The 17,385-nt window shown below is 42.8% G+C and overlaps 1 protein-coding gene and 1 long non-coding RNA gene across 2 annotated transcripts in view; one reads left to right on the top strand and one right to left on the bottom strand.

The window, feature by feature from the left end:
• The window catches only part of LOC141140582 (uncharacterized), a 47,744-nt gene extending 40,577 nt beyond the window's left edge, over window positions 1-7,167 (top strand). The window contains exon 3 of the long non-coding RNA XR_012243956.1: window positions 6,471-7,167. This is a non-coding gene — a long non-coding RNA (uncharacterized lncRNA). The remainder of the gene's footprint in view (window positions 1-6,470) is intronic.
• AACS (acetoacetyl-CoA synthetase) overlaps window positions 1,922-17,385 on the bottom strand; it is a 138,251-nt gene continuing 122,787 nt past the window's right edge. The window contains exon 18 of the mRNA XM_073627917.1: window positions 1,922-6,931. Coding sequence (XP_073484018.1) covers window positions 6,794-6,931 — 138 coding nt within the window. The 3' untranslated portion in view covers window positions 1,922-6,793. The remainder of the gene's footprint in view (window positions 6,932-17,385) is intronic.

Raw genomic sequence — 17,385 nt, 5'->3', positions numbered from 1 at the left:
GAAGATGCTATCATTGCTGGGCAGAGGTTAGTAGAGCTCTGCCCTCTTGTCAGCACTTCCTGTAGAGGAGGAACCACCTGGCAAACCCCCAGCAGAAGTGCTGGCAACTGGACAGAGGGTCCAAGACCTCTGCCCCACACCTGCAGCAATTGTGGAGGCCTGAGGTGAGGAGGTGGCAGTCTATCGCGAGTTGCAGATCAGGATCCAAGGAGAGAATGCAGTCATCACCTCAACTGCAGCATGATCTGGTGTCGGTGGATGGGGCTTCAGTCCCCACCTGTATACCCCAGGGATGCTGGGCAGTCGGCCCAGATCTCCAACAGCAGGATGGAGTGAGCCCAGTCCCCCTGTCTTCTCTCCAGCGGCAGAAAGGACTCCAGGGAGAAGGGCCAGTCCGGGCCTCTCCCCAGCGGCGGATATGTTCTCTGAGAGAGGCAGAGGTTGGCTGGGTGAGTAATACTCTGTTTGGAACAATTTGTTTGGGGTACTGTGTGGGTACAGGCAGTAGAGGACTGGAACTATGGACTGCCTTCGGAGTCAACCCGTCTAGGGTCTCCTCCTGTGTTAGTCTCCTGCCGAAAGGGGAGAAATGTGACAGACCTAGCCGGGACAGAGGCTGTTGGAGAGGACTGAATGCGAGCCTCTTGCCTACAGATTATGGGCCTTGGCATTTGGGGTACCCTTGAGGTGTTGTTGCTTCGGGTCCTTGTCCCCCAGGACACACAGACTCTGGGGACCCTGTATTTGCCATAGTAGCAATAGTAACTGAGTCATACTGTTGGGACTCATACTGTGAGAAGATGCTAATGTCATCAACTCCACTCACCTGTCTGATGTCAGCTATAATGTGTTTAATGTAAATGAGTTTAGTCTGGCTTACCACAGGTTCTAAAGGTATTCAACTCATTGTTTGTTCTAATTAACCCTGTGTTGATGTTTATGGTAATGTGTGTTAATTGAATGAGCTGATCACATTAGCCACCAGGACTGGCTAGGAGACGAACAGTCTAGGCTGAGGAGGGGGGAGATTGTTGTTTGTATTGTTAATTGTAATTAGCTCCTGCTATTGTGTTTATACTACTGTGTGAAGCTGGGTGCCCACAAATCTGTGTCCTACAGGTCATGTCTCTGAGTCATCTAGTCTGGGTAAATGATTAGTTAATTAGCTCATGGTAATTAGGTTACAGTTGTATTGTTAGAGGAGGTTCCAACGGCATATAAAGTCTTGTAATTTTGATTCTAAATAAAGTCAGTCCATGTTAGCAACAAGCAAGTGTCGCCTTGTTTTGTGCTCAGAGAGGTTGGAATATCTGATATCTGTATCCAGACTACAAGGAAGTGGTTTACTGACGGAAACACTCAAGCGGAGTGTGGGACGTTCCGTGACACCAACCATGTACCTTTTTCTACTTCCACTTTCTCTTTAGAGTGTGCTGCTGTAAAGTATACAGCAGGATCAAAATGAAGGTGTGTTCTAGCCCATTCAATTTAAATAGGCTGCATGGTTGGATGCAATGAACTTCAGTGCATGAAAACAAGTTATTGGGGTTGATTTACTAAAGGCGAATAGTTTGTGCACTGCAAGTGCACTGTAGGTGTACTGCAAGTGCAGTTGCGCTGGATCTGAGGGGAAGCTCTGGAATGAGGGAAAGCTCTGCTGATTTCTATCATCCAATGATGTGCAAGAAAAAATACCGTTTTTTTTTTTCCCTGCATGTTCCCCTCAAATCTAGAGCAATTTGCACTTGCAGTGCACAGACCTTTTTGCCTTTAGTAAATCAACCACATTGAGTGGCCCTCTGTACCTGTTGGGGGCCGCACATGAGGCCCTCTATCATTTTCACGTTGACCACCACTTGTGGTGGTCAGCGTGACCACCATGTGTATATGGTGGTTTTGAATGAAGACACTACAACAGATATAAAAGAAAAAATGGGTGCTTTTAATGCATTACAGACAATGCTTAACACATACATGAATCTCCACACTGCAATCCTTTAAAAAAAACATAAAATACAATAGCTTGTACCATATTATAGTGCTAACAGATTGGTAAACACAGCAGACTTGAATTTTTGGTGACAATAAAATAATTTTGACCTGATCTCAAAATTTCCTATGTAACATTGCACTGTTTTGTAAAGCACTGTGGTTTTCTTATGATGCTAACATTCGGGTATGAGAACTTAAATCTAGAATGCTTTGGATCCAGAAATCGAAAAACAAAAAGAGAAAAAAACATTCCCAATTAAAATTGTATGACAATAGCTTTTAATGTGGCAATAAATTGTTTAAATTAAGTGTTTGGGAGTACTGTATAACCAGTGTAGCAGAAATTCACTCGCTTTATGATCATGTGCGTGGGTGTGACATTTTATAGAGAATAAACTGTTTTGTACTTTAAAACCTTCCTATATATTGGAACATTTTGAGTACATGGTTTCTGGATAAAAGGTCCCATACCTACATATATAAACGCCATTAATGTTCCAGTCTTTTATGTGAGTACACTTTGTTGCAGCACTAACCATTCAGACAACAGCTAGCATTTGACGGGCAATAAGATGTACACAGTCACAATGGTCTACTGCAAAAAACTTAACTGCATTACAAAAACAAAGCAGCTACCACAAGGGCATAGGGACATTAAAATAGAACTCCAGGACTGACCAATAAGCAGCAAGATGTGGAGCTAGTGCACTTGGATATGGCATAAACAGAAGCACATAATTATGCAAATTTGTAAACATATTAGGCTTGTACTGAAGAACACCCATGGCTTAATCAAATTCTCTGTTAAAACATATTACACTGTCCCATTTTTAAGCCAACAGCAAATGTATATGCAAAGTTGTATAATGATTCTAAACATTAATACGATGTATTTTAAAAAGGTACGGAGTGTGACTTTTTTGATGTGCAGGCTGAAGAGCTTCAAGGCACAATTGCTCTTCTGAAGAATTGAGGCTTGATGGACCGTCACACCCAGATCTATATGATGTCACCTGAAAGTTCATGCCACAATTAAAAGGAATGTACTAGGATTACATATTTCTCCCACAAAACGAACAGTTACCATCCTTTACCGACATGCTTAGATTTATATAGATTATGAATGAAGTAAACTACAGGAGGGCACACCTCAAATCATGAGATCTGTCTTCTTAAACCCTTGGAGACTTTTCTTTCTTTATCATATTTTTAAAAATACCATGAATAAGGCTGGACATAGGCAAGCACAACTCTGTTCACAGGGGTATGAGAGCTGCAGTTTATTAGTAATCCTTAGATCAATGACCTTAATACAGATGGTTGGGTATTGTATCTGGTATACTTTGTAAATGGGGCCTAAAATTTGTAAGGTCCACTTACATTTTATTGTATATGGTATGAACACAGGTTAGCCATTTTTACCTTGGGTAACATACAGTATATATCGTTGTTCTGTGTCATTCATTTTGAATGGCTCTCCAACACACTATTATAATAAAAGGGAGACACCAGCACTGCAGCATCCCACCATGCACATGGCGTATTAAAAGGACCTGCTTTAAAAAAGAAAAAAAAAAAAAAAAAAAAGAAGAATCATGTCCATTTTTCAATGAATTAAGGTATGCTGCCAGCCCATTTAAAATGCAGCACGGTTATTTGTCACTTTTATTCAAAAAACCTTCCCCTTTCAAAAACGGAACATGTGGGCCGTTTTACAGGTCTATGCACAGAAAAAAAAAAAAAACCAATGCAATTTCTGTAGTAATGTTTAGAAAGTCTCTTTGGAGTAGAGAGTAGCATCACCTTTAGGCTCCATGCACTCCTGCTTCTACAGGAGTTGTGTTCTGCCTGTAGAAGCAGCTCAATGTTATCCTATGTGTCCATACACATTAGGATGATTACAGGCATATTTTGAGTTCAACGTTTAGAGGCAGGAAAAAAAAAATCCTTCTGGTTCGAGTTTCTGATTGGAGCTCACTGGCAGAAAAAAACGTAATAAAAAACTCGTCTACACTTTGTACAAAAAAAATGCTCTATATGAGCGTTTTTTACTGCCAAGAGAATAGACATTTTTTTTAAGCCCAGTGTGCATGGAGCCTTATGCCCTGTACACATGATCGGACATTGATCGGACATTCCGACAACAAAATCCATGGATTTTTTCCGACAGATGTTGGCTCAAACTTGTCTTGCATACACACGGTCGCACAAAGTTATTTAGCTATCTATCTACTTTTCACCACAAGATGTCCTCAGTCTTTTACATTTATTGACACTGAGCATATAACTCATCCTAGAAGACTAAGGACATACAATGAGTGCAGAATGCTACCAAGGCAACAAACATGACATCAGTGCCACTCTACACAACTGCAGAGATAATGTTGGGTGCCAAGGGGAAATTCTGCAAGACCTCCCAGTCTGAACAAGAGGCTTCCTAGGACTAGACTCATCTGGAAAAGAGATTACTTATGTTTTCACTTCTAATGCCCCGTACACACGGTCGGACTTTGTTCGGACATTCCGACAACAAAATCCTAGGATTTTTTCCGACGGATGTTGGCTCAAACTTGTCTTGCATACACACGGTCACACAAAGTTGTCGGAAAATCCGATCGTTCTGAACGCGGTGACGTAAAAGCTTTAGTCTCTTAATTTATTCTGATCATGCGTGGCACTTTGTGCGTCGGATTTGTGTACACACGATCGGAAATCAACCGATCGGATTTTGTTGTTGGAAAATTTTATAGCCTGCTCTCAAACTTTGTGTGTCGGAAATTCCGATGAAAAAAGTCCAATGGAGCACACACACACGATCGGACTTTCCGACAACACAAACCAATGGCACTTTTTCCGTCGGAAAATCTGACCGTGTGTACAGGGCATTATTCCTTTTGCAAGTCTTCTTGCATTCCTTCTTTGGTAGATTGTGGCACGTTTGGAGTGACTAACTTTAAAGGAGTATATTTTATAAAGCAGTGAATGTGGCATTCACCAAAAACATGCACCACAGGTAAATCAATCTCTATCATTTAAAATACATGCACCAGAAAGATACACCCACAATCAATGTTCAGTGAATTTCACATTCACTGCTAAAAAATACCCCCTAAGTACCTGCACACAAAGCAGTGATTTACTAGAGCATATGTCTAAAATCCAATCACATGCAAAGAATGTTTTTTTTAGTCCCCTGCACACAATTAGAGGTTTAAAGGGGAATGTTTATAGTTTACATTTTTTCTGTAAAGATAATCTAGATGTAAATCTTATCAAAATGTGGTTCGGTTTTAAAAAAACCCTTCCATTTATGCACAGTATGTAATTATCTATACATGCTAGCAGTTATATTGGCTTATTGCATGCAGAGTCTCTGCTCCCTTTGCAGTGCTTATTTACAACTACAATAGAGTGAAGAGTCACTTCAATGATCCAATCATGTGAAAAGCAAATTCCTCTACATTAACTTAAAAAAAAAAAAAAAAAAAAAAAAAAAAAAAAAGAAGGAGGCCTAAGCTTATTAAGTGTCTTATCAAAACTGACTTGAGAAAAAAAATGGTAAATGCTGCAATAACAACTCTATACTTTCCCTTAAAAGCTCACGTTTCCTATTTCTGAGCACTTACTGTAAGTAGATCATTCCCTAGTGTGATACATAACAGTTACTAGGAATAGAATGTTTACAGTAAACCATGCTTTTTTGGTTAGAATAGTGTGTGCCACGTGTCTATAGAAGGTATAGGCAACCTATGACTTCAACTGGAGTGGAAGCACATAAGAACACATCATTAGGGCTTGTGCGAGATCAACGTTTTTCTGCACCGGAAAACATAGATGGCTGCAAGGGCACGGTTTTCTATGTGCCCTGTTCACACTAACACAGGCGGCAGCTGTGGAAAATCACGTCTGCAGTTTCGCATACCTCTCTGCAGTTCTTTTTCGTACCCTGAGCTTCTAGAAGTGTAGGAAATGTCACTTTGTGACATAATAAAAAGGGGAAACAATGTCTTGTGTTATAAAAAAAATGCAAGGCGCTGCCCCTTTGAAGCCCACCCAGCACAGACACCAGCCCTCACAGGAAACGGAAACATAACTACATATATATGTACTGTATACAGTATATAAACCTGTGTTTTACTTACTATGTGTGCTGAAACTGTACAGAAAGTCTAAATTAAAAGTGGTATGTCAGCATGAATTTGCCATTATCTAAGCAGATTATTATCCTGATTATTCCCAAGAGCCTAATGTTCGTGCTGCTCCTGAGACAATGCTGACAATTCCAGCAGGCTCAACAGACTCATAAATTGCATCTAAACGGTCACATGCAGTAACAGCTCTTACCATGAAAGCTAATATACAGGAATGATGGGGTACAATTGTACAGGATACTTTTCTCATGAAAGGTATTTGTGACCAACAATACACTGCATTTCAGATTCCCTGCAGGTTGTGAACTCATCTGTTTTTCTGGACAGGTCCACTTGAACAGCTGGAGAAGAGTACAGTACTTGTCCTTGGATTAAGATGAGGAAACTGACCCAATTTTACAGAACAGATGCCATGGCTTAAAACCATGCTTTCCAGAAGAGAGAAAATGACAGAGGCTTCTGAAATGCGATTTCTAAAACTGTGCAGCAAATGCAAAGACTTTCCATATGATGCATGTGTAGATAGCCTGAATGTAGATAGTCAGTTCTTCCCTGTATACCAATATATGGCTGCTGGCACAAGTCACATATACCTTGGAAATTCAGAAAAGCCATCCATGCAAGTATATGTACAAGATCTACACAGTCTTTCAGAAATTCTGCAGTTCTGGAATGGTGCGGTATAGATCCAGGGACTGAGGATTGGAGAATGCTCCGCGATGTGCTACTTCCTTCCCGGCAATGATTTGTTTTACAGCAACTTCTACTTTCTTCCCACTAATTGTGTACTGCAAAGAAAGGGCGCATTGTTATTATAATAAAGATTTTATATAGTGCTAAAAGTTTGCACGATTTACAATATAAAGGGAGACAGTACAGTTGCAATACAACTCAAGGGAGTTAGACCGGCCCTGCTCATGAGAGCTTACAAACTACTTGATTAAATGAGAACAAGTCACATCTGCAAGTATTTTTATTTATTTATTTCAAATTAATGCACTACTGACTTCAGAAAAAAATGAAATCACCATATTGTATATAGATCTTTATTTTATATAAACGGGGCAGTGGCCAATAGCTTTCATCTCTTTATTTATTCTGAGCATGTGTGGCACTTTGTCCGTCGGATTTGTGTACACACGATCGGAATTTCCGACAACGGATTTTGTTGTCGGAAAATTTTATATCCTGCTCTCAAACTTTGTGTGTCAGAAAATCCGATGGAAAATGTGTGATGGAGCCTACACACGGTCGGAATTTCCGACAACAAGGTCCTATCACACATTTTCCGTCGGAAAATCTGACCGTGTGTACGGGGCATAAGAGCAGCAAAAAATCTCCAGACTTGGGTGAAAGACTGCACAAGGGCCCACTGCTATCTGTGTGAAGCAAAATGCAGCAGTCCAAAATGCCGCATGTCGCCTCTGCAACTTGATTCATGCAACTAAAGATTTTATGATGCTGAAGACATAACCAAACAGCTGTAATACAATTCATTTAAATTGGGCTTTAAGCAAAAAAAGTTGTGGAACACCACAACATACAGGATACATTGTCTTATGGTTTGCTTGCACCACTATTTCAGATTTCCAGATGCTTTTGAAGAGGTATTCACACACATTTTTTTATGTGTTTTCAGTGCAATCCAATGCATTTTGATGCGTTCCAGATGAAAAAAAAATGCAGCAGGTTGTACGTTTGTTAAAAGCACTAGAACTGAACAAGTGAGTGAAAGAAAGAGGTGCCTTCTAAGCATAGTCTATTAAAAATGTAATGGATTCAATGTAAAAAAATAGCGAATACACTCACAAACAGATGAGAGAGACAGGCATATATAATGGGTGTCATCCGCACTGATCTAGAGGATGCAGGGCTGGGACCGGTGTGTACCGAGAAGCTGTCCTCGGTAGCAAACGCAGTGGTGGAGTCCAATGCCTTCAGTATCCAGGAGAAGGGATCCGGGAACACCGGAACGTCATGCTGCGATGTTGTCACTTCCAGATTAAAGTTCAGTGGGAGGGTGCGTGCGTTCGAAGCATGCATGCTTCTTCCTCAGGCTCTGAGAGCCTGGAGTGTCAGGAGAGCCCCTTCCTAGAGGCCAGGAGTGGGCATGCGCAGCTTTGTACTGCAACCAAGGCTGTGTGAGACTTAAGAGCCAGGTGGCTTGGCATTTTCGTTTGCTGTAATTTTTGGGAGAAGAACCCCTGTGTGGACAACCCATGCATGTATGAACTTTCAATAAAAGTGGGCTACCACACCCTTAAACTGAAAATGCATCTACCACTGAGCTAGACATCCCCCAATATCACACCTCCCACAGTTAGAACACACTTAGGGAACATAGTTAACCCCTTGATTGCCCCCTAGTGTTAACCCCTTCCCTGCCAGTGACATTTATACAGTAATCAGTGCATTGTTATAGCACTGATCACTGTATAAAATTGTCAATGGTCTCAAAAATGTGTCAAAAGTGTCCAATTTGTCCACCTTAATATCGCAGTCCTGATAAAAATCGCAGATCACCGCCATTACTAGTAAAAAAAATAATAATAAAAATGTCATAAATCTACCCCCTATTTTATAGACGCTATAACGTTTGCGCAAACCAATCAATATATGCTTATTGTGATTTTTTTTTTTACCAAAAATATGAAGAAGAATACATATTGGCCTAAACTGAGGAAAAAATTTGTTTTTTTAAATTTGGGATATTTATTATAGCAAAAAGTAAAAAAGATATTGTGTTTCTTTCAAATGGTCGCTCTTTTATAGCATAAAAAAAAACAAAAAAAAAAAAACGCAGAGGTGATCAAATACCACCAAAAGCAAGCTCTATTTGTGGGAAATAAAAGAAGGACGTCAATTTTGTTTGGGTACAGTGTTGCACGACCGCGCAATTGTCAGTTGAAGCAACGCAGTGCTGTATCGCAAAAAATGGCCTGGTCGTTGAGCAGCCAAATCTTCCGGGGCTGAAGTAGTTAACCAAGGACCGAGCCTCTTTGTTATACTTGTTAAAATCATTTTTTTGCTAGAAAATTACTTAGAACCCCCAAACATTATATATTTTTTTTTGCTAACACCCTAGAGAATAAAATGGCGGTCGTTGCAAGACCGTATTTTCGCAGCAGTCTTACAAGCACACACTTTTTTTGTAGAAAATAAACTTTTCTGAATTAAAAAAAAATAAGACAACAGTAAAGTTAGCCCAATTTTTTTTTCTATTGTGAAAGATAATGTTACGCCGAGTAAATTGATACCCAACATGTCACGCTTCAAAATTGCGCCCGCTCGTGGAATGGCGACAAACTTTTGCCCTTAAAAATCTCCGTAGGCAACGTTTAAAAAATTCTACAGGTTGCATGTTTTCAGTTAGAAGAGGTCTTTATTTTTATTTTAAAGATATTTTTATTTTAAAGATATTTTTATTAAGTTTTATAAACCAACATACAAAAGGTTATTCATAGTAGTGCATCTGCAGTAATACACTTAAACATTCAATAAACAGATTTCAATTTACATGTCTCTTGTGATTGTTAACAGCAAGGTAACAGGAAATGACCAACATGCAATTCTCCAGTCATGAGGCAGCTAGGAGGTTAACATGGTGAGGTGCACTGCACGATCAGGAACAGTATACAGATGTGTATCTACCCTGGAGTAAGGGTTAGAGGGCTAGCCAGCCATCTGCCCCATATTTTGTGAAAGGTTTTGTTTTTTTTCCGAACCTCAAACGTGGGTTTGTATAGAGGTAAAGAGTCATTAATCAATTTTAACCAGAGGGATTTTAGAGGCATCTGTGATCCTTTCCAGGCCAAAAAAATGTCTTTCTTCACGTAGAAGTGTAGGATGCGAAGAAGTCTTAGCATGGAATGAAATGTGGAGATCACTAAAAATGTCTAGGAGGCAGTTTTTGGGGTGGAGAATGTTTGGGAGACCTACTGCCGATGATATGAAAGACCCTATCTCCACCCAGAAGTCCTGGATGACTGGATAGGTCCAAAAACAGTGTAAAAACTCTGCCACTTGACCACATCCTCGAAAACAGTCTGCTGTGGGAGCCAATCCCATTTTTTGTAACCACCTAGAGCAGGAGTAAGGTGGGATAGGTGAAAGATTTTTATGTTTATAATACGATCCCTGGAAGATATTACTGAGGTTTTGTATGTGTCACTGTATTCTGACCAGTCATCTGTAAATGTAATAACCATAAAGACCCATTTCGTCTGGGCCACTCGGAATTTAGGGTTACAGTCAGTCATAAGGGCAGCATAGTATGTGGAAATAAGTTTAGTAGGGTCAGGATGTCTTAGTATTTTCTCTAACTGAGGCATGTGGACAGGGTTTTCTAAAGAGCCAAACTGAGCGCTAATAGCGTGACAGAGTTGGTAGTAAAAGAACATATATGAGCATGGTAGGTCAAAAATCAATGCGCATCTGTTGAAAGGATTTAAATCCCCATGTGTCATATAGATGACACACGTATTTAACTCCCTTAGAGTACCAACATTATGGGTCAGGTATAGAGCACAGTTCTTTCAAGTTTGGATTGAACCACAGAGGGTTGTTTGGGGAGGCAGACCAAGACTCTGTAGAAATTCAATTATTTTAAATAGGGAGAGCGAGGTACTTAGCATAGATGTGCCTGGGCGGGCTGGAACTCGACCTCTGTATATAATGTTGTGGAGGGTCTCTAGAGAGGAGGCAATAGCTCCTTCAGTGGATGTACAGGCGTTTGCCGCAACTGGGTGCAGGCAGTCATGAATGTCGACCAATTGGGAGGCCAAATACTATAAATAGAAGTTAGGGAATGCCAAACCAGTCAGATGCGTCGGCAATCCCAACATCTCCAGTGCCACCCTAGGGGGCCTACCATTCCACAAGAACGCCGTACAGATTGTAGCTATCCCCCTGAAGATTGACTTAGGGATTTTACATGGTGAGTTGGTTAGAATATATAACGGCTTAGGTAAATAGATAATTTTAAGGGTATTAGTCCTTCTCATAAGGTCTAGAGGTAGATCCATCCACTGCTTAGTTTGTAGTTGCAATTGGGTCAATAGGGGACACAGGTTATTTTCAATATAGGAGGACAAGGGTAACTGCACTATAACCCCCAGGTATCTAAAAGAGGACACTACCTGTAGTCTGAAGTCTGGGTGAATGTGCAGAGTTGCATCAGGGTCTAAAGGAAAAAGACTGGATTTGTCCAAGTTCACCCAGAACCCAGAGTAGTCACCAAAATTGTCAATCTCAGATAATAGCGTTTAGTGAGTCCTGGGTGTCAGCCAGGTAGACCAAGGTGTCATCCGCATATAGCGAAACTTAATCAGCCGGGAGCTGCGAATGCGCACAGCTAGAGGCTCCATAGCCAGGGCAAATAGGAGGGGTGACAACGGACACCCCTGCCTAGTGCCCCAAGTAATCAAAAAAAGTATCTGTAATATGAGAACTAACTCGTATACAGGCCGGTGGGGAGGTATAGAGGAGTCTTATCCAAGCTATAATGCAGGGGCCGAAGCCATACCACTAATACTTGAAAAAGATAAGGCCATTCCACGCTGTCAAAGGCCTTGCATGTATCCAAAGATACAATGGCCCTGGTAGGGGTGCAGTCATGGGAATATTGAAGATTGTGCAACAGTCTATGGATATTCATACTCGTAGGTCTACCAGGTATGAAGCCTCCTTGATCGCTCCTGAACAGTTTTGCAACCACAGCATTCAGACGTTTGGTCAAGACTTTGGCGAGGATTTTAACATCCACATTAATAAGAGATCTGGTGGTACGAGTCACATTTAAGAGGATCCTTATGTGGCTTCGATAATAGGATAATCAAAGCTTCCCGCATAGAGGGGAGGGGGAAATTCCAGTGTCTAAGGTCTTGTTATAGGTATGCAAAAGAAATGGGCACATTATGTGCTGAAACTGGGTATACCACTCAGCAGGGAAGCCGTCTAAGCCTGGTGTCTTATGTGCTGGCAGCTGTGAAATGGCCACCGCGATTTCTTCAACAAAGAGGCGCCTCCAATTCCCCGCACCCTGCAACCGAAAGGGAGGGGAGAGATATCTGGGCCAGGTAGTCAGTTAGTTGGGAGTCAGTGTAATTTGCTCTGGAGGAGTATAGGTCCTTGTAAAAGTCCAGAAATGTCTCCATGATATCCCTAGAAGCGTCACTAATCTGGCCCTGTATAATCAAGATCCGAGGGATAGAAACAGGGAGTGTTTAGGTCTAGTCAAGTAAGCTAAGAGGTGTCCAGCCTTGTTACCATGCTCAAATGCTTTTTGGGTAACATGTAGCATGCATTTTTGCGTAAAGTCCAGCAGGCGGAGCTCATATCCCCTACGGCATTGCAACCAGGTGTCCCTGTTAGCTGGAGTAGGCATAGGCAGATTCGGCAGAGGTCATGACTGACTCCAATTCCACAGTATGTTGGGTATTTTTACGTAAAATGCCAGTAATGGACATAAAAGTAGCCCACAACGTGGTCTTAAAGGCCTCCCATTCCGTAAGTGGGTCCACTGTACCCAAGTTCGTATTCCAGTATTCAACAATACCCTTCCTACATTCCCCCTGTACTATCTCATCCTCCAACCAGCAAGAGTTCAGGCGCCACACACTTGGGCCAGAACCTGGAAGAAGAAGGAGATCCAGACAGGGGGGCATGATCCGATACACCCCTGGGTAAGCAGGATACAACAGAAACCAATGTCTCGTGTACCAAATGCTAGGTCTATGTGAGACATGGTGTGGAAAGAATCCGAATGGCAAGAGTATTAACACATATCCAGGTGTTTCCATCGCCATATCTCAGTAAGTCCATGGACCTGGGCCCAGTCAGTAAAGGAAGTGAAGGATCTACCCCCAAGCAGTCCATAGCCGGGTTCATTACAGCATTAAAATCTTCCACATACAGCAGTGGGCCTGGGGGCCTAGATAAAAGCGTGACAGTTTTACTAGCACATCTGCAGAAAATGGAGGGGGTACATAAACATTCACCAGGGTGAGTGTCACAGAGGCAATTTGTATTATAAGCACAACATACCTGCCATCCAGGTCTGTTTTAATCTGCAATATCTCCGCAGGCAGAGATTTGGCCAACAAAACAGACCCCTCTAGAGTAGGCTGTATGAGTAGCATGATAAAAATGAGCTAAACATGGCCGCTTGAGGGCCCTCACTTTAGAATCAACAAGGGCGATATTTTTTCAGGACCGAGAATACCAGGGATCGCTTCTGGGGTGAGTTCAACACTCTAGTATTCCAGGAAATTATCTTTAGCGGTCGTGCCATAGTAAGGCAAACAGTATATAATTGACATAAAAAACAAACAAAGGCGCCTGGGGACAGATAGCATCCTGGGGACAGATAGCAGAGATATAACATTGCATGTCATGCCACACAGGATATATAAGAGCACAGGCATATAACAAGTGTAAGATACTATTCAAGTTGAAGAAAGCACAGATATACATGAAAAACCAAAGTACAAGAAAAATCATATCAAAAACAAGAACCACAAAAAGAAAAAAAAGGTAGAAAGTCCATGAAAAAACAACCCCGTACCACCCTTATCCTGTAAGTTAAGGATCCGTGCACCCCAAACATAGCGAGCCTTGGATCCCCGAACCGAGAAAACCCTCACTTAAAAAAAGTGGGAACTGTCCCGTGGCCATGCCACCAACTGGTATAGGGGTAGTGTGGATTAAGGCTTGGCTCACAAACATAAAAGGGAAAAAAAAAATAAAAATGCTTCCAGCATTAAAGGGGGTCCAGTTTCAGGATAGTAGACAGTTACAATTAGAAGGGTGTGTAAATTATAGTATGACTTCCGCAACGTGGGGGATTATGAAGGTCCAGTCTGGGAAGGCTGTGTACAGTAGGATAGCACTCCCGAAACATCAGTGGGAGGGGCAACCGTCATCCTGAGGAGCATATACCACATTTAAAAGGCAAAGTGTGCAAACCCGTCACCTGTCTATAGAGGCAAATGGTAGTGGAGTTGTATTTAGGGAGCATAAGGGGTGCTTGTAGGAAGCACTGGCCATCTTCAATCAGTCAACCCTGCGCCTCGGTAAAAGTCCATAACGATCGTTTAACCGTGCCATGGCTTCTTTAGGGTTGGTGTAGAAGCGAGCTTTGCCATCATGGATAACACGCAGCTTAGTAGGGAAAAGCATAGCGTATGAAAGACCCTCGGTGCGCAGGCGGGCTTTCACTGCTGCAAAGGATAGGGGTTGTCGGACATCAGCTGAGAAGTCAGGGAAGACTGAGATATTATTATCGTTGTACTTTAGAGGACCTTTCTCTCTGGCAAGACATAGAATGGCAACTTTATCCTGGAAGTTAAGGATCCGTGCAATCATGGATCGTGGGGGGGGGGTGGGAGGAAGGAAGGGGACATGGAGGGGTACGGTGCGCACGCTCGATAAGATAGGAGAAAGAGGGTGCGTCTGTACCGAAAATGTCCAGTAGCCAGGAGTATAAGAATTTTTCTGGTTGAGAGCCCTCTCTGCGTTCAGGAAACCCCACGAAACAGAGATTGTTCCTGTCCATAATTTTTAGTGCAGAGAAACGCCATTTCACCTGTGTGATCCCGCACAGTGGCAGATAAGGGGTGCACAACACCCTCCAGGGAACTTATAAGTTCTTCAGTAACCCCTATTCTAATCTCTCAAGTTTTGCACATCTTGTTTCAATAGGGAGAAGTCCATGCGGATAGATGCTATCTGGGTAGAAAGGGAGGCCTTGCAGTCCTGTATAGCCAGCATAGTAGTAGCCAGTGTAGACTCAGCGGGGGGAGGGGGTGATCTAGGGCCTGGCAGTCCTCATTATCTAGGGGGGAGTCCTGGGGCTGCAGGAAGTCTGGTTGGGTATCAAATAGAGCAGGGGTGGATTCACTCACCAGAGCTGTAGGCTGAGAGATGAGGAGGAGGACAGTTGCAGCGTGTCAGGCGGCTCTGCCTGTGTTGCGGCTCCATCTTGCCATCTGAAATGAGCGAGTTATCCCGCCGCTGATGTTGGCACGGGTGGCCCGTATTTCACCTGGACGCCAGCCTGAAGTGTGCCCAGGACTGTGGGGAAGAGTTTGGAATCGGTCCAGAGGAGAAGGAAGCCAGGATCAATATAGAATGCCGTTCGTGAGTCGGAGTGGTGTCTCTACACGTCCGCTCGCTCCGCCATCAAGCCACGCCCCTTACAGAGGAGGGCTAGAATTATTGCTCTCGCTCTATCGATCGCGACGATACCACACATGTGTGGTTTGAATACAGTTTTCATATTTTTATGCTGTTCTTTTAAAAAAAAAAAAAAAATTGTGTCACTTTTATTCCTATTACAAGGAATATAAACATCCCTTGTAATAGAAAAAAAAAAGCATGACAGGACCTCTTAAATATGTGATCTGGGGTCAAAGACCTCAGATCTCATATTTACACTAAAATGCAATAAAAAATAAAAAAAATGGCCCTTTAAGAGCATTGGGCGGAAGTGACGTTTTGACGTTGCTTCCGCCCTGCAATGATATGCCGGGTGGGGGCCATCTTCCCCTCACTCGTCTCCATGTCAGGCTAGGGCTAGGGAGAGGATCCGATCGCCTCCGCCGCTAGCGACGGCTCTGGTAAGTGGCGGAAGGCACTGGAGAGTGGCAGGAGGGGGGGCCCTCTCCCGCCACCGATAAAAGTGATCTTGTGGTGAATCCGCCGCACGGACCAATTTTACAGTATCTCACAAAAGTGAGTACACCCCTCACATTTTTGTAAATATTTTATTATATCTTTTCATGTGACAACACTGAAGAAATGACACTTTGCTACAATGTAAAGTAGTGAGTGTACAGCTTGTATAACAGTGTAAATTTGCTGTCCCCTCAAAATAACTCAACACACAGCCATTAATGTCTAAACTGCTGGCAACAAAAGTGAGTACACCCCCAAGTGAAAATGTCCAAATTGGGCCCAAAGTGTCAATATTTTCTGTGGCCACCATTATTTTCGAGTACTGCCTTAACCCTCTTGGGCATGGAGTTCACCAGAGCTTCACAGGTTGCCACTGGAGTACTCATCCACTCCTCCATGACCACATCACGGAGCTGGTGGACGTTAGAGACCTTGCGCTCCTCCACCTTCCGTTTGAAGATGCCCCACAGATGCTCAATAGGGTTTAGATCTGGAGACATGCTTGGCCAGTCCATCACCTTTACCCTCGGCTTCTTTACCAAGGCAGTGGTCGTCTTGGAGGTGTGTTTGGGGTTGTTATGTTGGAATACTGCCCTGCGGCCCAGTCTCTGAAGGGAGGGGATCATGCTCTGCTTCAGTATGTCATAGTAGATGTTGGCATTCACTGTTTCCTTAATGAACTGTAGCTCTCTAGTGCCGGCAGCACTCATGCAGTCCCAGACCATGACACTCCCACCACCATGCTTAACTGTAGGCAAGAAACACTTGTCTTTGTACTCCTCACCTGGTTGCCACCACACATGCCTGACACCATCTGAACCAAATAAGTTTATCTTGGTCTCATCAGACCACAGGACATGGTTCCAGTAATCCATGTACTTAGTCTGCTTGTCGTCAGCAAACTGTTTGCGGGCTTTCTTGTGCACCTTGGCCTGAGTGTACTATAATTTGGCTTCTTCATATAAGGATTGCACACTGTGGTGCAAAACTTTGGTATTTCCATCCAAAGTCTGCCAAAGAGACACCAGGATTTATCCAAAAAATCTCTAATCTTGTTCTGAGTGCACCAAGTTGTGGCCCCAAGCTGTGGTCTAATAAAAAAAGAAGGCTTACAAGGAAAATGCAAATGTAATTTTTTTTCTTTATAAATTGTCAAGTTTTGCTGCAGCAGGTTCTATACATGGTACAGATGTGTCACTTTACAGGCAGACTAAGGGGACCCCCAGGCACTATGTTAAAAGACATTTTTCATTTTTACTGTTTCACTTTAAGGTGAAAAGGTGAACTTACACATCCCCCTCCTCGCGCTCCCCACCCCCCACCCCACTGACCTGTACCATCGCAATCTCCAGTTCTAAGCCTCAGTATATCCGTGTCAGGAGCCCGGGCGTAGAAATCCTCTCTCCATCCTTGAGTCTTCTGCATAGCAGACAGGATGGTCTATGCGGCTGCTGATTGGTCTGTGCAGCCCACGTGACGGCAGTGACCAATTAGAATGCTCAAAAAACGTCCCCCCTGATGAGGGACATTCAGCGCAGAAGGATTTCTAAACCCCGAACACCTGGCA

Source organism: Aquarana catesbeiana, linkage group LG01, assembly GCF_042186555.1.
Source record: "Aquarana catesbeiana isolate 2022-GZ linkage group LG01, ASM4218655v1, whole genome shotgun sequence".
In the NCBI taxonomy this organism is placed as follows: Eukaryota; Metazoa; Chordata; class Amphibia; order Anura; family Ranidae; genus Aquarana; species Aquarana catesbeiana.
The sequence above is the reverse complement of the archived record's forward strand: the minus strand, read 5'-3'. Positions and strand labels throughout refer to the sequence as shown.